The sequence below is a fragment of the Protopterus annectens genome, chromosome 1.part1 (assembly GCF_019279795.1).
Source record: "Protopterus annectens isolate FY-2018-M chromosome 1.part1, PAN1.0, whole genome shotgun sequence".
In the NCBI taxonomy this organism is placed as follows: domain Eukaryota; kingdom Metazoa; phylum Chordata; order Ceratodontiformes; family Protopteridae; genus Protopterus; species Protopterus annectens.
Window position 1 is genome coordinate 13,847,296 of NC_056726.1, and position 22,759 is coordinate 13,870,054.

General features: G+C 40.1%; 1 protein-coding gene across 1 annotated transcript in view; it reads left to right on the forward strand.

The window, feature by feature from the left end:
* The window catches only part of DOP1A (DOP1 leucine zipper like protein A), a 2,183,138-nt gene that overhangs the window by 1,841,686 nt on the left and 318,693 nt on the right, over positions 1–22,759 (forward strand). The window contains exon 30 of the mRNA XM_044073353.1: positions 21,566–21,675. Within this exon, the coding sequence (XP_043929288.1) occupies positions 21,566–21,675 (110 nt within the window). The remainder of the gene's footprint in view (positions 1–21,565; positions 21,676–22,759) is intronic.

Consider the following 22,759-nt stretch of genomic DNA (forward strand, 5'->3'; position numbering starts at 1 on the left):
GGCAGTCGGGGGCTGACTAGCTTTGCACCCAGCATGTTCAGTTCTTTCCAAGTGTCTCTCATGTAGCATAGCTATTTGCACTCTATATTTTTAAAGCAGTTCAGTACTCTTTCTTTTTTGTATGTATCTGTGAGACCATTGGCATTTAAAGACATTACTGAAAGCATCATTTTATCAAAAAGTTATTTTTTGTACCTTTTATGCATAATAGAGTTTTTGCTAAATGTCTAGTTCCAGCTTTTGTGTTACATGCATACACTGTTTGGCAGGCTGCTCTTTTATACAGTTGTTTTTCGTCTTATCCATTTGAGCCTGTGTCATATGTTACAAAACGTTTTGTTTTATTGAAAGCCTTCAAGCAAAAACACACACACACACCAAATATCCCCCTAAAACCTCTTAACTTAATAATAATGCACAAAGCTATGCACATCTTCAAACATTGACGTTTTACCCTCATAATAGGAACAAATGTTCCAAACTGACAACCATATTCACAGACTGAGTTAAGCTAAAAGAAAGGTTATCCATGCTAAGATGCATAGTGCAGCCTGTGCTTCTGCTAAGTTCTGTCTGGTCTTTTCTTGTCTTATCTTGCTAGCTTCCCAAGCTGGTAAAACACTTGAATGCTTTCAGAAAACATTATCTCCTAGCTATTTCTCTTTATCATATTGTCTCCTGGAGACATGAAGAACAGATACAAAACTGCTACTAAGCATACATTTATTTGAAGAAAAAAAGCATTAGAATAGTCAGTATTCTTTTCATTTACTTGCTTTCTCTTAAAACTTATTAGGTCAAGCTAAAGGCCTTAATCCAGTAATTCCCTAATGGAAGAATGAGAAAAAGCACACTAATTTTTCTTTTGTCATGTTCTTTTAACCAGACTTTTTCCCCTTTGTTTCATTGCACTGCCTACATTTCTTAAAACTGAACAAAGGAGAAAGAGAGAAGGGAGAAAGAAAAAAAAAACGGAAGTACCTGTTTGCATTAGTATCCCCATTACACTTACACATAACTGTGAAAACTTTACTTTCTAGCATGCAAAGAAAATCATGCACTATAAAAATAGTACCATTAAGAAAAAAATTTGTTTTACTTACAGTTAACTTTCTCCCTCCTCTTTCCCTCTCCTAAGTATTTTTCCGAACATTAATGACATGAAGTAGAGCATAATGCTTTAGAGTCCCCCTACAAGTTTAACAAAGTAAAAAAAAAGTCCAGTATTATATTTTCTTCTTCTGTCCTATTTCACAAATGTAATTATTGCTTTGTAACCCCACATTTATCAATTTCCAGGTTATTGTTCTTATTTTTATTCCTCTTCATCTCCCTATCCTAAATCCTGTCTGTGCTTCATTTCCAATGTACTCTCAGTTCTTTTAGTTGATTCTTGTACTTTTTTCCTTCTCTCAAGCATTTTCCGTTGAAACACTGGAAAAGGTTTCATTGGCACAACTCTCTCTGTGGTCTTTATTACCAAGAGAATAATAAGCAAAATCCCTTTCTGTTTCACAGCTCACTTTTTTGTTCGACATACTTTTATATTTCCTCCTTAGCACGTACTTCATCAAAAAATGTTTTGTCCCTCCAGGTAAGAATATTTTGAAGATAGCTGGGCACAGCAGTTTGAATTTCACACCTGCTTCTCAGCATTCTTTGAATAGTGGAATGCATGTACTCCTCTTCTGCCTTGTGTACCATGAATAATCATTCTCCACAAACATTCTGCTGTCTCCCACTTTTAGTACTCTGTCCTTCTGCCACAGCTTTGTCAGAATCAAATCCTTCTGCTGGTAGGATTGCATCTTTACTATTATTAAAGGTCTATGTTGCTTTCTCATAGCCAGGTGTGAAGCATACACACAATGTGCCCTTTTAGCTAACAACTGCTGTGGAATTCCAGTCCAGTTGTTTATTTGTGCTTTCAAAAACTTAATACAGTCTGTTTCTTCCAGCTTTTCTGGCACAGCTGAAAATCTCAAGTATTCCCTACATGCTTTATAATTTTATTTTATTTTCTGTATGATTTGTTGTAAATGCTTTTTGCAGTTTGATCTCTAACATTTGTACCCAACTGTTTTCTGTAAAATTTTATTGTAAAATGTTATTTCTCTAATTGTTTTAGCTGCCAATGCAATTTTCTTGCTGACTTTATATAAAATGTTAATACTGATTGCAGAGCTTTTCTCCTCAGGTCTCCACTGAAAACAAGCTAATGCTCAGCTGGACTAACCCAGTTAACAAATGTAAGATAAAATAAATAAGTAAATATATTTTTTTTAAACTTCTCTTCTTGAGCAGTCTCATATTCAGCCAGCCTTTTCTTCTTTTCAACCTCTGATTTTTGCAGTTTTATCACCTCATCTGAATATCTGTTTAAAGCTTCTTCCATTTTTTTCCAGCCTTTTGTTGTTTGAGTTGACATACTCCCATCAGTGTTTTGTTTGTTTTAACCAGATCTATGTGCAGTTGTCTTATACTTTCCTCTAGGTTACTGGAAGTCTTGTCTGAAGGTTGCACTGCTTTTTGCTGAACAGCTGCAGAACTTTTCCTAGTCAGTGTTTTGTCCTCACCCTTTGTAGCTGATTTTCTTTCAGGTCCTCTGTATTTCTTATTTCCTGGCATCTAGGCAGTGCAGTTGTTAGCCACTTTCTAAAAATTATCCAGCAATATAAAAGTCTCCTGGTCTTTTCTGCTGATTTTCTGTTTTCAAACTGCAAGAGCTTTGAATTAAGCTGTTACTCAATGTGCAGCCATCTTGGAAGTCCTGGTTTGCAAGCCATTATGGTGAGGCAACTCTTTCTCATTTTCCATAGAGGCAGGGTTTCTTTGAGAACTAATCCTTCTTTTATGTCTACCATGGTATCCATGTTTACTTAAAACAAACTGTCCATCTCCCCGTTTTCTTTCTTGAACCTAAAAATGAGAGAGACAGAGAAGGGATATCTCATTCCTTGGATGTTCGCATACAACTCAGGTTCTATCTTGACAGAACTAAATCTTTCAGATTATCAGATCAATTGTTCATTTAGAAAAAGGGGCAAACTGTATCAAAGCAAACTATTTCCAAAATGTTGTCTATAACAAAACTGTTCCAGACAGGGTCATGGCTCACCCTCGGCTTCTTCTTTGGATTTTTGGAAGAGATTGGATTTTAGAAGTATTTTGAAAGCTGCTACTTGGTGGTATGTACATGCTTTTACAAAGCACTATAAGCTTCATTCCTTCTCTAGGACCAAGTTGGGCTTTACTGGGACCATCCCTCTTGGATACCTGGACTCTTTTCCTTCCACCTCACAAATATAATTAGATAGGGTAATCTACCTGTATAGCTAAGGATACTGCAGCACTGTTCGAGATGAACATAGTACAGTTGGGTAAGTAAACTTACCATAACAGTAAATGTTCAAATGATCACTGCTGCAGTAGCTGCTCCTCTCCCTCCATCCCTCTTGTTTTGTGATATGCTTTTTATGCCAGGGTGTGGACATTTATCTGTTGTTGTTCCTAGCTTTGCCCTTTTAAGTCTCATACTCTCTGTCAGTTAGCAGGAGTGATATGAAGGGTTTTATATTGAAACTTGTCTTTTAGTCAGATTGCCTCGACCTGCCTGACAATTTGGTCACATGGAAGGTGCCCTGAAGCTTTGAAAGCTGCATAGTTTTTGGCATCATATAGCAAAGGGTACTGCAGCAGAAATCATTCGAACATCTACTCTTACATTGTTTACTTACACTAGTGTACTTTCCCAACTATTATGCACATCAGTTTTTTGAATGTGTTTGTCCAACTTTTGTGTATTATGCACAACTAATGTTTGGCAGACTGATCTTTTATACAACTGATCGATCTTATGTTGTCAATCTTCAATTATTCCTTGACATATGGTTTTGGATCTGAGCATCAGAACTGACCCGGCCATTACTAGAGCCTGCTCGCGAGTTTAAGTCCTACCTAGAATGCTCCTCTCCAATTTACCTCCGATCTCATTTGCCACTTCCTGTGACAGACGTGTTGCCAAATTGCTCTCAAGCCAAGTTCAGTTTTCTTGTTCTATTTTATAAGTTTTTGCTATAACCTTACATTGTTTTCCTTATTAGTGTATAGTTGTTGATTTTTCTCCCTCCGCCTACCCTTTTCTTCTATAAGTCTTTCATCTTCTGTCCTTCCTTCTCTTATACAATTTGGTGTACCTTGCAACTACCATTGTTGGTAGTATGTTTTCCTTTTCTTATCCCTTTAAAAGTTAAAAAATTAAAAAAAAAAGTTGTAGATTTTTTTTTGTATTTTTCTCCTGTACTTTGGTACTCTTATCTACCATTGCTGATAGCCTTCCCGCCCCTTTCTCTTCTAGTCTCAGTTGTTGTTTCTTTTACGTCTACTATAAGATAATGCTGACAAAGTTAAAGGAGCTTCTGGTTTTAAGAAATGCCAAGAGTGTGACTGTAAGATGCCCAATTCAGATAGGCATTTTTTGTGTCTATTGCCTGGGCCCGGTGCACTTAAAACGGGATTGTTCATTCTGTCATGCCTTTAGTCACTGGACCTTGGTAGAAAGGAAAAACAAATTATTGCTAAAGGGGATGATTAAATCTGCTTTTGAGGAGGCCTTACCTAGTGTGTCTGGTAAAAGTAAAACAGATGTATCTTTCCTTTCCTCTTCATCCCCGTCCTGCAAACTAGACAAACTAAAAAAGAGTAGTTGATCAGTGCCAACTTCTCTCTCAGCACCGAAGACCAAAAAAATGAGGACTTCGGTTCCTGCCATTTCTAGGGAACCGACAGTCTCTTCCAAGGCTACTTTAGTGCCGACTTCAACACTGAAACTGCTTTCTCCACTGGTGCCGAAATTGTCAGAGCAAATGTTAGACCAGTCTATGGAGCTGACAGCCTCAGAGCTGTCTTCTATTGCGGCATCAATATCTTTGGGTCCAGCAGAATGTCCTGAATTTTCTTTCTTGGATAGACCTAGGACCAGATATTCCCCATCCATAGACCCCTTTGCTGGTCAGTTGCCCATTCCATTTTTGAAAACACCAAAGTCCCCCTGTACCCAGTCAATTCATTCCACTAGGAGCCTAACAGAATTAGATGTGTTGAGATTAGTGGATCAGCTGCTTATGGTCAGGGGGCTTGCAGGTGCATCCTCAGTTCTGCCCCCTTTGGGTGCCGGATTCCATCCTTCTGTGACCCCTCTCCAACAACAACTGTTTTGGTTCCAATGAGATCTGCATATCTGCTACTGATTTCTACCCTGAATTCTTCAACTCTATTGGATCCAGAGGACTCTCAGGGTCATGGCTACTCTGCCTGCTCCGAGAGGCAGGACTCAACTCCGTTTTTTTTGGAGCCGTCTCTGGACCTTGTAGCTTCAGCATGCATTAGATCTACCCTGGCTTCAGCTTTGGGGGTGGCTTTTTCATGAGTGGGGAGTGACCATGGTTCCGAAGCAATTCTTCTTGGTTCCAGGTTTCCTTCCTTCTTCTGGTGGGCCAGCCTTCCAGGCTATAGAGAGGGCTTTATCCATTGTGGGCATTCAGTCAGTTCCCTCCCTAGTGGAGCAGATTCCTATTCTTCCTCTTCACCAGAGCTCCCTTTAGTATCAACGCCTGGACAGCAAGAGCCAAAGCCACAGGAGACACCTATTCAGGTATTGCCCTCTTCTGATGCCTCCCCATATCATCCCACTGAGGAGGTTCCTCAGAAGAGGAATTGTAAGACAAAACACTTAGATTCCCTGGAGGAATCCATGACAGAAAACACTGATTTTGATGAAGGGAAGGGTTCCCCATGGTCATCCCCGGCAGACATCTCCTTTGCAGACATCCTTGAGATCCTTAAACAGAGGAGTGGCTGGACATCCCAAAAGCCCTCTTCGGAAGAATCAGTATGCCTGCAGGCCTTCGATACTCGACCCTCTACTTCCTTGGTTACTCAGCCTGCTGGCAAGCTCATTAAGTTGATCCCACAGCAGGTGTGGAAGGCTCCTGACACCATAGAACCTATCCCCAAGAGGCCAGGCAAAATTCTTTCTGCACCAGAGGGCCATCAATTTTGGACAAAGGGATTACCAATAGATGCCATGGTAGTAGCAACGGCCACAAAAAAGGAACTGGCAGAGGAAAGTTCCTCTATCCATCCACCCAGTAGAGAGTCTCAAGTGATAGATAGGCTTGAAAAGCAGGTTTACACCTCATCAACCTTTGCATTGCGGTCTTTGAACTTTATGGCACACTTCACTAGACTTCAGAGAGATCTGATTAAAGAGCTATCAGATACCCTAGAAGGAACCGTATGTGAAGAGGTCCAAGATAAGGCTGCTTCCCAGTTGGCCAACCTCAAGTCCATTTCAAATTTGTCCATGAGGCTTATTGCGCATGCAGCTGAATGGACAACTAGAGTGGCAGGTTCAGGTGTAGCGATTAGGAGACATGCCTGGATGTGCCTATGTGAATTTCCAGAGCCATTCAAGTCTTCATTCGTCAGTGCACCCTTTGATGGATCATCCCTTTTTGGCCCTAAAGTTTGAGAAATTTTTTCCAGGTGTGATGAAGAAGGAAATATCCCTTCTGCAGTGGGTGTACTTTTTTCTGCTCCTCAACAGTCCTTCTTCAGTAACCATAGGAGTGTGAAAATGTGGTTCAGAAAGTCCCAAAGGCCTTTTCAGGACACACGTGACAGTGGCTCTCCTAGGGGCAGAAGAGGGAGCTTTGATGGAAGACCCAGTCCACGTGGTAGAGGTAGCTCACAAAATCAGGGTTCCAGATGCCTTTCCTGCAAACCCTACCAGCGCTCCTGAAAGGGGCCCAATTGCTTTTCTCTGGAAACAGTCAGGGGGATTTTATCTTTGCACCAACACACCTGGCTTCAAATAACTTCAGATATTTGGGTGCTAAGGATTTTAACCAGATGATTCACCATACCCTTTTTCTCTTCCAAACAATTCCAACAGAATCCCTGATATTCCACCCAGTAAAAGAGAAGAAGCAGTACTAGAAATTCAAAAGCTGCTTGAAAAAATAGTCATCCAAGAGGTCCCACCAGACCAGACAGGATTTGGAATTTACTTAAGATTCTTTTTAATGCCAAACACGACAGGGGACTGAAGACCAATTTTGGATCTGAATGTTTTGAACAAGTCTGTTCGCCAAACAAAATTCCAGATGGTCACAGTTCAGTCTATTCTCAAATTTCTAGGGAAGGGATGATTGGATGTGTGTGATAGATCTCCAGGATGTGTATTACCACATAACAATGAACAAGCACTCCAGGAGATTTCTCCACTTCCAGGTGGGAGCCAATCATTAGCAGTTCAGAGCTCTGCCCTTTGGCCTCACCACAGTCTCCAGGGTGTTCACCAAATGCATGGCAGTAGTTGGAGCTCACTTCAGACTGCAAGGATTCTGGGTGTTTCTGTACTTGGACAACTGACTCATTACTGCTCCTGCCAGGCATCTACTAGAACAAGGAAAAAACTAAGTTCTCCAGACCTGTGCTGATCTGGGCATTTCCATAAGTTACAAAAAAATGCAACTGACTCCAGCACAAACTTTAGAATTCATAGGAGCGGTGCTGAATACCAATACTTGCATAACTTCCCTTTCCAAGACTGCAAAAGATCAAGGCCCAAGTAAAAAATATTGTCAGGAAAAAGTATCCACATGACTAGTCTTGCATGCCTTAGGCTTGATGACGGTGGCTAGTATGTTAGTTCCTCTAGCAAGATTTCACATGAGATGTCTTCAGTGGCTTCTAGCTTCTCAATGGTCCATTCTTCATCAGCCAAGTCAGATCAGATTTTGATTACCAGTCATTGTGAAAAAGACCTAGCTTGGTGGATTCAGGCAGACGAAATTCTCTTGGGCTGTCCCTTTGTTTTGTCTCAACCCCAAGCCATAGTGACCATGGACATTTCCCAGATGAGGTAGGGGGCATTATCTAAGCAAGACTGTTCAAGGCACTTGGTCCCTCATGGAGACCAACTTACATACCAGTGTTCTAGAACTGAGGGCAGTGCTTTTACCACTACAGGCCTTTCAAAACGCTCTCCCCTTGGGAACAATTGTGATTCAAATAGACAGTATGTCAGTAGTTTGATACATCAGCAAGCAGGGAGGAACTAAGTCATACCCCCTTTGTGGAGAAGCTCTCAGAGTCTGCCAGTGGGTGATTTCTTCCAACTGCTTTCTAATACCAGTGCACATTCCATGGTATTCCATTATGATAGTGGACAAATTGAGCAGATGCATTTTCCTGCCTCACAAGTAGTTTCTTAATCCCAAAGTGGCAAGAAAAATTTTTCATTAATGGGGCCAGCCTTGCTACGACCTATTTGCATCATCCCTGATCAACAAGTGCAGGAGCTACTTTTCCTTGATCCCCCCCTCTGGGGGAGTCCCTGAGAGATGCTAGACTTCTGTATTCTTTTCCCCTCTTTCCTTCAATCCATCACTTCCTAAAGAAAGCGATCAAGTTAAAGAGCAAAGTAATCCTCTTTTCTCCTTTTTGGCCTCGACAGATTTGGTTCCCCTTTCTTTGGCCTTATCTGATTCAGCAAGTGTGGATTCTGGAACCCAGATCTGGATCGCCTATCCCATCCAGAGGGATTAGTTCACCCAAACCTTCATAACTTCAAGCATACAGCTTTGCTTCTCCAATTCCACTAATTTCCAGGTGTAAATCTCTATCTTCCCCAGTTCGTAAGATTCTTTTGGCATCACACAAACCCTCCACTAGGAAACTCTACAAGAGTAAATGGCAGAGATTTTCCTTCTGGGCTCATGATAATAACATTGACCCTTTCTCCACACCTATTGACAAAATCTTAGAATGTTTAGTGTTACTCTTTGAAGAAAGAGCCTCTTCCTGTACTAGTAGGGTTCCACTAGCGGCTATTTCAAACCTTCATAATGGGTTCAAAAGATGTTCATTAATTTCTCATAAACTTTGCAAAGCATTCTTGAGGGACATAAAGATATAAAGATATATTTGTACACTTGGCCCTTTCCTTAGTGTTACAAACAGTAGTTTATTCCTCCTTTGAACCTGCTGCCAACTGTGACCTAAAATTTTTATCTTGGGAAACTATTTTTCTGGTAGTGATTACTTCTGCCAGAAGAATTTCAGAATTTCAGAAATTCAAGCCCTGTTTGTAAACCACCATATTTGCTATTTCACAAAGACAGCGTTTCACTGAGAACAAATTCTTCCTTTCTTCCAAAAGTGGTGTCAGAGACGAATATCAGTCAATCAATTTACCAGGCTTTTTCCCCAATTTTTCAAACAAAGTTGAATATTCTTTACATTTATTGGACATCCATAAACAATTGCATTTTTATCTTCATAGAATGAAAGACATTAGGAAATCTGACCAGCTGTTCATTTGCTTTTCGAATACCAGAATGGCTAAGCCAGTAGCCAACGTTACCTTATCTAGATGGCTAAAAGATTGTATATCCTTCATATATAACAAGAGGAAAGTTGAATTGCCTGGGCCTGTCGGGGCACACTCTACTAGAGTCATAGCTACTTCAGTTGTTTTTCACTCTAAGACTTCCTTGGGTGATATTTGTGCAGCTGCAACATGGGCTTCCCCCACATACCTTTATTATAGGTTCATAGGTTCATACTAGGCTGTCTGCCCTAGGGCATTTATAAGCCTAGCCAGAGTGTGTTTGGCTTTCGCCACCCATTTTAAATTAATTTTGCTATGCCCTTTTTAGAGGTTAGTATACTGTGCCTCTGTCTTAACAGTGACACAGAAGTGATACCCGGGGTAAACCTACGATCTCCCATCCACTCATCAAGATTCTTCTTGAAGAGAGTAATTACAAATTGGATTTGGTCTCTAGGGGAAGAGCATCCTTTGGTTCTGTGGTGCTCAGGAATATCCCTCCATATGTCTTCCCAAGATGTAAAGTAGCTGGGAACTCTGTTCCATATGTCAAGGAATGCATGAAACTTGACGACATAAATAAAGAATTTATGTACTTACCATAATGTTCCACCTGTGTTGTTGATCTTCATTTATCCTTGACTCCCCACCCTCCATCTCATTTCCATTCTAACCTCCTGGTGGAACAAAATATGGCCTTAGTTATACGTTTTTACAGATATGACACTAAGTAAGGTCTCCACTAAAGTGCTGTTAGGATTAAGTTCTGACATGTTTATCTGCAAACTCTATCTGAGGTAAATTGGAGAGGGGCATTCTGAGTAGGACTTAAGCTCGAGAGGTTTTAGTTGTCATGGGCTGTAGTAATGGCTGAGTCGGTACCAGTGCTTGGAACCAAACCCATATGTCAAGGATAAATGAAGATTGACAACACAGATGGAATGTTATGGTAAGTAAATGACTTTTTTCTTCTCATTTCCATTTGAACCTCTGTCACATTTTGAAGACTTTTTTTTTATGAAAACCATCAATCAAAATGCTGAATATATTTTCAGAATACCCCATCCCCTTTTAACTTAGAGTAAACACACAGAGGTATGTACAGCTTCAAAACATGACGTTTAATCCCCTAGATAGGTACACTTGTCCAAATCTATAGCTGTATCCACAGGCACTACTTAACTTATAATTAAGGTTACCCATACTAAAGCACATGCAGCAGCCTGCGATCTCACTTGCACTGATTGCTGTCTGTTCTTTTTGTGTCTCTGTTATCCTCCCAAATGTGAAAAACAGCTTGCATGCTTTCAGAAAATATTAAATTTTAGTCCTAGTATAAAAGGCACTGATTATATTTAAATAAGCTTTGTTGTACAATGCTCTATTAAATACATTAAAGTATAAAGGTTGCTGGAGATGCTGATATCTCATAATCACTTCCCATAATTTCAAACTTTATTTTTCACTGAACTGCCTACCATTTACCTTTACATTTTTCATTCCCTCAGAACTTTATTGAGATTTATTGCCCAAGGAATGATAAGCAGAGTCCTCTTCTTTTTGATGGCTCATTTTATATTGAATAAACTTTTTTATTTTCTCCTTAGCCCGTTCAGCATCAAAACATGTACTTGATCCTCCACGAAAAGTATTCTGAAGACAGCTGGGTACAGCAGCTTGACTGATTGCTGGGATAAAATTGTTTCCCTTCTGCCTCGTATATAATGAATAATTATTTTTCACAAATACCCTGCTATCCCCAATTTTAATATGTTTCCCTTCTAACATTGTTTTGTAATGATCAACACACTCTGCTGGTATGATTGAATCTTTACTAATACAGGTCTCTGCTGGTTTCTCATGGCCAAGTTTGGAGCATACACTCAGTGCCCTTTCAATTAAAAAATCATGCTATGGAATACTAGTCCAGTTGCTTGTACATTTTGTTCCTTGCAGTTTCTCTAGTACAGTGGAAAATCTCAAGTTTTCTCTGTATGCCGTGTCTTCTAAATCTACCATTTTTTGAAACAGCACGTGTTGGGAACTCTCATACTCAGCCAACCATTTCTGATTTTTGCATTTGTAACAGATCATCTGAATAGCTAGTTAAAGCTTCTTCTATTTTTTTCAACCCCTTATTATTTGAATTGAGATAGTCCTTCAGTATTTAATTTATTTTAATCACCTCTGAGTACATTTGACTTTTTTCCTCTAAATCCTCTTGTACCAGAGGTGTACAGCTGCAAGGTGCTTCCCAGACAATGTTTTTCTCTTCACCTTTTGTGTGGAGTTTCTTTGTCATCCATCCATCCTTAACCCCTTTTTCCCATTTTGCACATGGGTCAGTTCAGCAGTGACAATCATCTTGAGCCAAGGTTTACACCACCGGGTGGCTAGCCCTGCCAAGGTAGTTCATTCATACCAATCACTCGCGCACAGATGGATGGAAAAATAGCCATTTTAGAGTGCCCAGTCCACCTATTGCATATTTTTGGAATGTGGGAGGAAACCGGAGCACCCATAGGAAGCCCATGTGAATGCAGGGAGGATATGCAGACTCCACACAGAAGGCACCCCAGACGAGAATCAAACCGGAGAACCTGTTGCTGTGATGCTGCACCACTGCGGCCAATCGGATTTTCTTTCACATGCTCTAAATGTCTTCTTTGCTGTCATCCAGGCAGTGTGTTTACTAGCCAGTAACTGCTTTTTACTCAAGATGATAATATTACTGGCTATTATTTTTCAGTTTCTTTTCTTCACACTGGAAGACATGAAATTTAGCTGTTGATCAACTTGTGATTTATTAATTTGCAGCAAGGTTGATTGCTGTTGGCATAGAGATGAAATGTTGAACTCAGGGAATGCAAGTGGCCATATATGTGGCATATTATATTACTGAGTGTATCAGAACAAGCATGTAGATGAACCTGGACTTGGCTTCTTCCAAGTGTTTGCAGAATGATGATTTGGGGAAAGGATGAAGCCATCCATGGTCACATCACTGAGGGACCCAATGTAGTAAGAAGGCTTCTGGCATGTATTTCTTTTAGCAGCTCATAAAGAGTCAACTGGATCTAGCAGCAGAGGTTTTTCTACAGCAAAATAGAGAACATCCGATATTAAATTTATATCCCTTCTTTTTCTAATCATAATGTGGTCCTATTTTTCCATCCATCTGTCTGTGTGTGTGTGTGTGTTTATATATATATATATATATATATATACATACTGAGAGAGAGAGGAAGGGAGAGGGAGTTAGAGATATAGATATACATAAGCCAAAGGGTAAAAAGGTCACACAGACAAAACCGTTCAATAAAAACTGCAAGAAAGACCATGCCAAGCTAGAGTCTCCACTGGTGTGATAACTTAAGCCTTCTGTAGTGGAGGCCCATGGGCTATATGCACATCATCCCGTAAGCTAATAACAGTATTTCAGCTGCATGGCTTCTGAATGCTCATGACTTTTTACTTGTGGGTTTGTCCAGAGACCATTTTCAGCCACAACCCAAACCAAAGGCAAAAGACATACAGTAGGTATTTAATTAGATGGCTCTGTTATTTTCAGAGTGGTCATAATAATATGAAAATAATAGGAGCAGATGTGTATGAGAGTTAAGTGAGTCCACTGGTCCTGAAGGTAGAAATCAGCACTAGGAGTGCAGCTTAGGCTGTTAATTTTCCTTATCAAATAGATTTATTTCATATTCTTTTGTTAAAGCCCATCTTGCAGCTTTTTCTGTCTTTCTTTGTACTCTTCAGGGGTAAATGCTTTCTGTAGTTACCAATCACTAGAATGTTTCACTAGGGCTTGAAGTATTGTAAACCTCCAAATAGGAGGCCAGCACATGATATGGGATATGAACTTCATTTCACAAAGACTGCTTTGCCACCTTATAGACTTGCATCCTCATATGAACTTAGTTATTTTGTGGATGACTTTTTTTTTTTTTTTCTTTAGAGGTTGTGACTTTTGCATGAAGAATTTCTGAGTTTCACAGTTTGTGGAGTAAAGAACATTTTTCTTTATTTATAATACAGTGCTGCAGCAATCTAATGGCATGTTCCTTCCAAAGACGGACACTTTTCAGTCTTAACCATGGTTTTCATCTTTGGTTGCATTTTACAGGTCAGTCTTTTCAAAGAGAGGCCTAACTGAAGAGGCTGCTTGCAGTCATGTATCATGTTCAATGCAATTTTCAGATAAAACAACTGTCCTTTGCCCGTGGTGGAGTAGGGAAGGTTTTTAATTAACATTCTGTGTCAGGTTTAGTCGTCGTGTTTCATGATGCTATTCAGGAGGTGTTAGAATTTTGGAGGGGATAGTCGAGGCCTAGTCCTCTGCTGTTTTCATTTGAGATATTTCCCACAAGAATGTTTCTGTAATTGCAACCGAGGGATATCACTTGCATCTTTACAAAGCAGTATTGTTTGAACATACAGTTCAGTAAAGGGCTGGGTTTGTGTAGCAGATCCTTAATTGCTTCTTCAACAGTTCCACCTTTACATACCTCCTGACTGGGTAAACAGCTTTCTAGTAGTCCTGCTGAATCCTGTTCTATTTATCCATATCCCAAAGGAGATAGGCTGTTTGTAGCACCTGCCATAATGTAAACTCCTTAAACTTGAATAATCAGAGCAGCAAACCTCCCTTCTTTCCCAGTGTTGTGGAGCCCCTTTCTTAATTGCTTTGTTGGTTATTTCACTGCAGGTATATCTGAAGCTTCCTTGGATGAGAGTCGTTACCCCTCTTACTGCTTTCTTTTCTTGTTGATTTCATCTGGAAAGAACTAAAGATCTAATATTAGGGACTCTCTTTGATGGGTCCATGATGGAGTCACAATTCTGCACTTTTTTTTTCAGTAAAATCCTGCATTTTAAATGTGTGCGCCCATTAGCACACACACACACACACACACACACACACACACACACACACACACACACACACACACACACACACACACACACAGTGACTTAACCCATTGTGTCTTTAGACTCTGATAGTTTTTTCTTGCACTTCATATAGTTTAAGTCTCATTGCTGTAATTGGTGAAGTTTTGTATTTGCAGCTATCTGTGGCTCACTTCCGGATGACATCACCTACCTCCAGAGGGAGGGCTTTGGTGGGTCTTCCTTTGTTTCACCCGAATGTATTGTAAGTTTTGATGGATGGATTCCTTGATTGTGTACTTGAGAGTTCACCTAGTCTCTTACATGTTTCAGTGATCATATTCTTACTTCTAGAAGGAGCCCTCCTTTAGCCAATTGGAGCTGCACTTGTGTCCTGAATTCCAGTGGAGAAACAGCTGCGTCTTTGACTTCTCTGTGTTTGTTTATTGCTCTGAACTTAAACAGGCTAAGTGTGTAAAACTATATCATCTTTGGAGGTAGGAGATGTCATTTGGAACTGGGCCACATATATTGGCATCATTGTCTGTGTTTCACTTCACTACAGAGGTGTTTGAGCTGGCAGATCATCTTATCCAGTCTTCTTTTCCTCTCTTGGATTTGTAAATTGCTAAGATGTCCCTGGTCAGAGTTTTCTAGATAGGGAGCATTTCAAAGTGTGACCCGTTTGTCAGTGAGGAAGAAGAAACTGTTCTCACACACTTCTCCTCGGTTCATCCAGAAAGGTGGAGGGTATAGGTAGATGCAGTCACTATCCTGTGGCATGGAAAAATCTTGTGCACATTATTTCTAATATCACATCTCATTGCACAGTTCAGGAAAAAGAGACCAGAACTTATTTTCTTCACCCCTTGGTAGCTAAGCAGGAAGAGATTTAGGGCTCTAAGGTCCCTAATGATACAGGAAGCTGTTGTGGTCCAAACCAAGGCCACCTGTCACAGTGTGGGGTTTCAGCAAGTGCCACCATATCTGCTGTATTACACCACTTCTTCATCCATGTGAAAATATTCCTCATTCTGGGCAGACAGGTACTATGTGCCACCTCTGTGTGTAACCCTGCAGGTGTTTTGATGTATCTCAGACATCTGTTTGGTTTACGCCTCACTTTTCCACAGTCATGGTTGCACATATTAGTTATATCTGCACATCATGAACTTGTGGATGACAAAAGTTTTTCTCACCACTGGCTAATCAGTTAGCTTTTAATGGACCGCTGTATTTCCATTCTCCATAGAACTCCTTTCCATTTTACATTAAATCATGGTTGGCAGGCTTGTCCATTTTACATTAAATCATGGTTGGCAGGCTTGTCCATCCACCTCAGCAGCATTGATATTTATGTCTTGCAAAATATTTTCTTGGCGGTCATCACTACTTCACACAGTATCTCTGAACTACAGGCCCTTATGTTCTGAGAAACATTTCTTATCTTTGAAACAGATGTAGTGTCCCTTAGAATTAGCCCATATTTCTTTTCAAAGGTGGATTTGGAGTTGTCATTGCCTCCTGTATCCTCCAATATGCCTTCCTCCTCAACTAACTTACCACATTCATTTCAACTACAACCTGTTCCTACACCCCTCATCTATACCCTTCTTCAAAAACTCAAACCATCAAGCCCCTCTGCTGACCTATTACCTGCTAAATATCTGCAAATAGCAGCAAAAGTTATTGCCTATCCTATTTTTATCCTAATAAATAGAACCATAACAGAAGGTACCATCCCATCCATCTGGAAAATCTCCCATATAATCCCCCTACACAAAGGTGGCAATTCAGTTGAGCTTTCTAACTTTCGTTCAATTGCCCTACTCTCTCCCTTAGCTAAAATTATGGAAAAATGCATCCACCGTCAACTGTTAGACCACCTTCTCCAAAATAGACTATTAGCTAACTCGCAGCATGGCTTTAGACCTTTCCATAGCACCACAACTGCCCTATCATTTTCTGACCACATTAACAAAAACTGTAACAGTAACACCCTGTCCGCCAAAATCTTTATTGATCTCTCAAAAGCATTTGACATGGTCAGCCATCAGCTACTGTTGAATATACTTAAGTCCCTCTCACGTGATAGTCATGCACTGCTGTGGTTCAAGTCCTACTTAGATAACATGCAACAGGCAGTGCTTTGGGATAATAGTCTATCCAACCACCTTCCTGTCACCCTTGGTGTACCCCAAGGTTCTATACTAGGCCTTCTTCTATTCTCAATTTTTATTAACAATCTAAATGTAAACCTCTCTCAAGCTACATGCATACAATATGCAGACGACTCCACATTAATATGCTCTGCTACTGGTCCATCTGAACTGCAGTCCCTCACCCAAAATGTCTTTGAATTAGTAGAAAAATAGTTCTTACAGCGTTGTCTCCTCCTTAACCCCAAAAAGGCTAAACTATTGCTCTTTACTCCCACACAAAAGTCCACCCCAATTGACTTCATTATCAAATCTAATAATGGCATGATCATATCTCCTGACACTACCATCAAACTTTTAGGAGTAACTATTGATCACAACCTTAACTATGATACTCATATCAATGCCACAATAAAATCAGTTAACAGAAAACTAGGCTCCCTGTATAAAATTAAACCCTTTCTTACTCCCATAGCTAGAACTACTATTGCCCATGTCCACCTTATCTCAACTCTCTTATATGCCTCTCCTGTATACACTAATCTATCTAAAAGCAGTGTCAACAAGCTGGCAACCTCTTACAATAACATTGCCAGATTTGCTACTGGCTCCCCTTTTAGAACCCACCACTGCCAAAATCTGAAACAACTGGGTTGGCTGGAGCTGCATAATCAAATTCTATTCCACCAACTTATTATTGCCCATAAGACCCTTTATCATCCAGTCAATACACCAATACTCATGAGTCTACTCACCCCGTATAAAAATCTTACAAACCTACACTCGGCAAATAAACTACTGGTATCTAGACAAAAACCCAACAATAAAGCAGGGGATTCACTTTTCTCTAACACTGGGAAGAATCTGGAACCTACTTCCTGGTGAACTCACATCTCTTTCTTCAACTCCACTATTAAAAAAGAAACTCAAAATATACCTTACAACCCACTGGCTATGTCCTTGTATTAACCCAGACTAAGATTTCTCTTCCTGTTATCCTAGGTTATAGCGCTAAATTCTACTCACTTCATAGCTACTTTTAAGACCATTACCTTCTACCCCTCTGTTAATCTGATCATATAGCTAACTTGAGACTGTACAAAACCTATTCTACTCTGAGACGATTATAGGTTAGAATAATTGTACCCAGGAAGGACTTTATGAATGTGTCACTGCCTTACAGATGAGTCACTGCCTTTAAATATATGAATGTGTCACTGCCTTTAAATAACTCCCTGCCTTGTAAATAATTATCTGTTCTTCTGTGCCATATTTACAACTTTGATTTTGGAATGTCTTACACCCTTCTAAATACTCTTTTCTTCTATTGTTGTTTGGTCCACAAAAAAAAAGTTCTAATTTTGGTTATCTGTCATGATTGCTAAGTTACCATGTAAACAACTGTTTTGTCTGACAAGTGAACTGTATCTGTAGTTGCAATATTCTGTTTTGTTTTTATGTGGAGCTTTTCTCCCCGGGCCTCTACTGAAAATGGACATATATCCAGTTAGACTAGCCCGGTCAACAAATGTGAAATAAAATAAATTGTCCCTAAAACAGTCCATTAATCCCCTGTGGTCTTTGTGGTGACGGACACTGGATGACATGGGGTCTTGCACACCCTTGATGTACACCATCAGCTCAGATGATAACCAGGTGAAGGAGTTTAGGAAACAGACTAGTTGCTCTTCACATTTTTGCCACAGCGTGAATGGCTTACTGTTACGCCATACACATTTTTGAAGAGGACTGATAACTGCATTATTTTTAGCCATCAGGTGGCTAATTACTTACTGACAAGTGTGCTTGCTGTACCAGAAAAGTATCTGTCAGAGAGTGACCACTTTGTCTGTGGTGCACATTTTCACTGTGCATTATTGTCTCAAGTTTATCTTGGGAACTCATGTTACTGTTGGGAAGTCAGTACATCAGTTCTTGACTGTCGGAACTGTTTGCTTGTAACATCTTCAAGCTTCTTCCTTCCTGGTGGATTACTACCTGGGATTCAACCCAACAACAGATCCATCAAAGAGGCGTCTTGATGTTAGATGCAACAGATATAATCTCACTTTATGGAAAAGAGGACCATCTTTGATGGGTCAGAAATACTTTCTGCACTTTATTTCAGATGAATGATTCCTCCATCAGTTCCTGCTTTTAGAGTTTTCTCTAAGTCAGGACAAATATGTATTCTTACAGTACTTGTTTAGTGGTATAGCATTAAATTTGCTTTATTATAGGTTCATAGGTAGGTACTAGGCTATCGGCCCTGGGGCCCATACAAGCCCAGCCAAAAAGGTACCCTGGCTTTTGTCACCCAAGAAAATTATTTTCCTGTGTCACTGTCGAGCAGAGCCACAGAGGTGATCCCCGGGGTGAATTTCCTATTTCTCATCCAGTCATCAAGATTTTTCTTGAAGAGTGCTAATGAGGAGCTTTATTTGAAATAGATAGGTAGTTTATTCCAGAGTATGGGAAGTCTCTGGGACAGGAATCTATCCCTCCGGCATGTTCTGTTTAATGTGGTGACAAGGTTTAGGTCCCTAGAGCGTGTAGCTCAGAGGGATTGGGATTTCTTTAAGTGGAGCATGTCCAACAGCTCTGGGTCTGACATAGCTTTGTATGTTAGGCAGAGATCACCTCTGAGTAGGCGATATGCGACGGAGTAAAGCTGGAGTTTTTTTAGATGGTCTGCGTAGGGCATCTGTTTGAGGCCAGTAATCTTCTTTGTGAGGTATTTCTGCGGCCTTTCCAGTTGTTGTAGATGTCTTGTGAGGTACATACCAAAAGGGGCATTGTACTCTATAATGGGTCTAATGAGTGAGGGGAACAATGACCTCTTTTTTTCTGGATGAGAAACCTTTTGTGATGAGGTGTGCCATGTAGAAGTTTCCTGACTACTGTGGCGATGTGATTATCAAAGGAGAGACTACTGTCCACCTATGTCCCAAGGTCTCTTATCACACTTTCGGTGTTAAGTATGCTACCGCCTATGTTGTAATTCATGGGTACAGAGTTTTTACCAAAGGGGATGACAATGCACTTTTTGGCATTGAGCTTGAGGCCATGGCTTTGACACCAAGCATCTGTCTCAGTGAGGCCCTTTTGTAGGATGTCCACATCGTTAGGAGTTTCAATTATGGCTCCTAGTTTGCAGTCATCTGCGAACTTCGTTAGCCAAAGACCTTCTGTGTTAGCCTGTACTTCAGAGAAGTAGATACCAAACAGGAGAGGACCCAGGACTGAACCCATTTGTACTCCACTTGTCACTGGTCTGAAGTCGGATTTGGAGTCTGCTACTTTCACAGTGTGGGTTCTGTCAGTGAGCCAGTTGGCAACCCATCTTGTGACATAGAGATTTATACCTAGTTTAGTGAGTTTATCTATAATTCCAGAGTGGGGGATGGTGTCGAAAGCCTTGGCAAGATCTAGATAGGTTGTATGAACCATCTTACCCTTGTCTATGGCTTTGGTGACTGCTTCAAAGAAGTCTATCAGGTTTAGGAGACATGATCTGCCTTTTACATACCCGAACTGGGTGGGATCCAGAGTTTGGAGATTACCAATGTCTTTGTTTATAAGTTCCATGGCCTTGCAGACCAGGCTTGTCAGGCTAATGGGGTGGTAGTTCCCGGGGTCCGTGGTGGCTCCCCCCTTGTGGAGTGGGATAACCGTTGCTGTGCGCCATTCAGCAGGCACAAAGCCTGAGGTGAGGCTATGATTGAACATGGTACTTAGGTGGGGTGCCAGTTCATTCTGTAGTTCGTGTAGAATGCAGCCTGGGATGTTGTCTGGTCCCATGGATGCTGTGTTCATGGCTTTGGAGAGTGTGGTTGTTACCTGTTCATGATCTGCAGAAATGTGCTTTTTAATGGCTTTAGAATGAGCTGATTTGAATGCCTGCACTTTGCGTACCTGGTATACATTAATGTGTGCATCACTACAATTATACAGATGTCCCTGAACATAGGATTTTTCAGAAGAAAGTGACAAATTCTATAGTAAGGAAGAACTGTGTGCTTAAGGAAGGGACTTTCAGTGAACTGATACTGTAAAAATATGTCTGTTACCTTTTGAAAGGTGGCCTTCTGGCATTGCTGATGAAGGCAGATTTTCAGAGAAAAGAGGTACACACCAAAGCACTACATAGCAGAGCCTTTGTGTATTTTACTGGTTTGCAAATAATTCTTCAATGCCTGCTGTGACAGGCCATTAATTTTCAAGAACTGGATATACTGCAGATGTTACATGATTAAAAATATTGAGCTGTAAACAAACAAGATGGTAGCTGCCAAACAGTCCTAGACTCTCACTGCTTCTTAGCAGTGTAGTAGAAGCTTTTTTTCCAGTTGTTTATGTAGTATACATATACTGTGTTATTTAGTCTAATTAAGGTCATTTAAGGAGATATAATGGAAATTATCTGCTGATTCAGATAAGAGTATTGTTTTCAGGTGAAAAATGAGCTGCACTTTTGACATGCTTTCCACTGGAGAAACAGCTGCATTTTGGGCTTCTCTTTATCTGTTCAGGTAACCAGTCTGTTACTTAGATAAGCAAATGGCATACTGTATCCCTTTTAATGGCAGGAGATCTCATCTGACACTGGGCTATAGTTAAAATCATTACAGTTTCTGTTTTGCTTAACTACGGAGGTGACTGAGCTGGCAGATATTGTGATCCAGTCCTCCAGTCTTCTCTTGGATTTGTGGATTGAGAAGCTGTACCTGATCAGTTCTCTAAATGTGGAACATTCCAGTGTGTGATCCGTTTGTCTCTCGAAAACACAATTCTCACCCTCTTCCATGGGTAAATCTTTTGAAATTGCTGCTAAACATTTCACCACTTAAGTTTTTTAATGTGTGCATGCAGTTTTGTATCACGACTAGCAGCTACATGAAATACTTTCTCATAAGTGATTCTGTAATATTTATGCAATTCAGATATTCATAAGATGGCATTATTCTGTTTGAAAGATTGAAAATGTGAGAGTCTTAAAATGAAGTCAAAGATACTGTCTGGCAGACTGGAATTAGCTCTATGTTCTCTAACTGGATTAATGTGTGGTATTAGAAACATGACATTCATTTTTTTTTTCTGTTTTGCACTTTAGGTGTTGGCACACCTCCTGGATATGGTGTTCTTTAGTGATGAAAAGGAAAAAGTAATCCCTTTGCTCATTAATATAATGCATTATGTAGTGCCCTACCTCCGCAATCACAGGTAACTTAACCCACTTTTTCCTTCCTAGTTTGAGTACAGAATGCTGCATTCTGTTTGGGCTCATGTTCAGTAACTTAGATTCTTTTTCTGTGCCAGCCATTTTACTGTCTTTAGTAATTGGGTTTTATTAAGTATCTTTCATCTTCTTTTCCTTGGGTGTAGTGCTAGATACACTGTGGTGCAGAATACTGTAATGTACTTTTATTAAAAGTAGGAAAAATTTGAATCCACTTGTGCCACATACCCCAGATACAGCAACTGTGGGCAGTTGTACTTAGGTGACCTGAGAGACATCACTGTAAAAAAGATTTTTAATCTTTTGCTGTTGCTTTCCTTAGCGTGTTATCTGATTACATCACACGGTATCCGAAATGCGATTTTTAGTCTTGGCCCTACTTCTTTTCAATATAAAGTTACGTCCATGAACTCCATATGTTAAGGTTTAGTTGTTTTTCAACCAATATTAGAGATTTTTCAACCTGTACTCGAATAAGCCATGTTCTACTACATGAGCTACATAAGAAATCCAGAATTCTTTCATGTGCCACAGAAATCTTATTTGTTTTAGTGAACAACTCAATTTATTCATATGGGGTTGTGTCAGTACAGCCCTAGATAGTGAACAGTTCAAGTGGTGAGACTAGGTACGTGTCTTTGGTCTGTACTATGTAAACTATAAAATATGACATCTGATGTTGTTCCTTACTGATGGGTTATCGGTTCTGTCCTCGCAACCGAGCTGGCCAATATCAAGCTCGCGTCAGCCAAAAACTCTCGAGCCAAGGTCCTACCCAGCATGCTCTGCTCCCTGTTACCTCAGATCTCATTTGCTGCATTGCTGTACAGCTGTGTCAAACCACTCTCTCAGCTAAGTGTCTAATTTTTTGAAAGTTTTATACATTGCTCTTACTTTAAATATTTTCAAATCGTTTCTACTAATATTTTCCTACCCTATCATATACTTTAGAGTCTCTCCCTTTAGTCTTTTTCCTTTATTACCCTTTTTCTTACCTTTGAGGTAATTCTTCATTACCATCGTTGGTAATCCTTTCTTTTCTCTTCTTACCCTTTTGGGTAGCTTTTC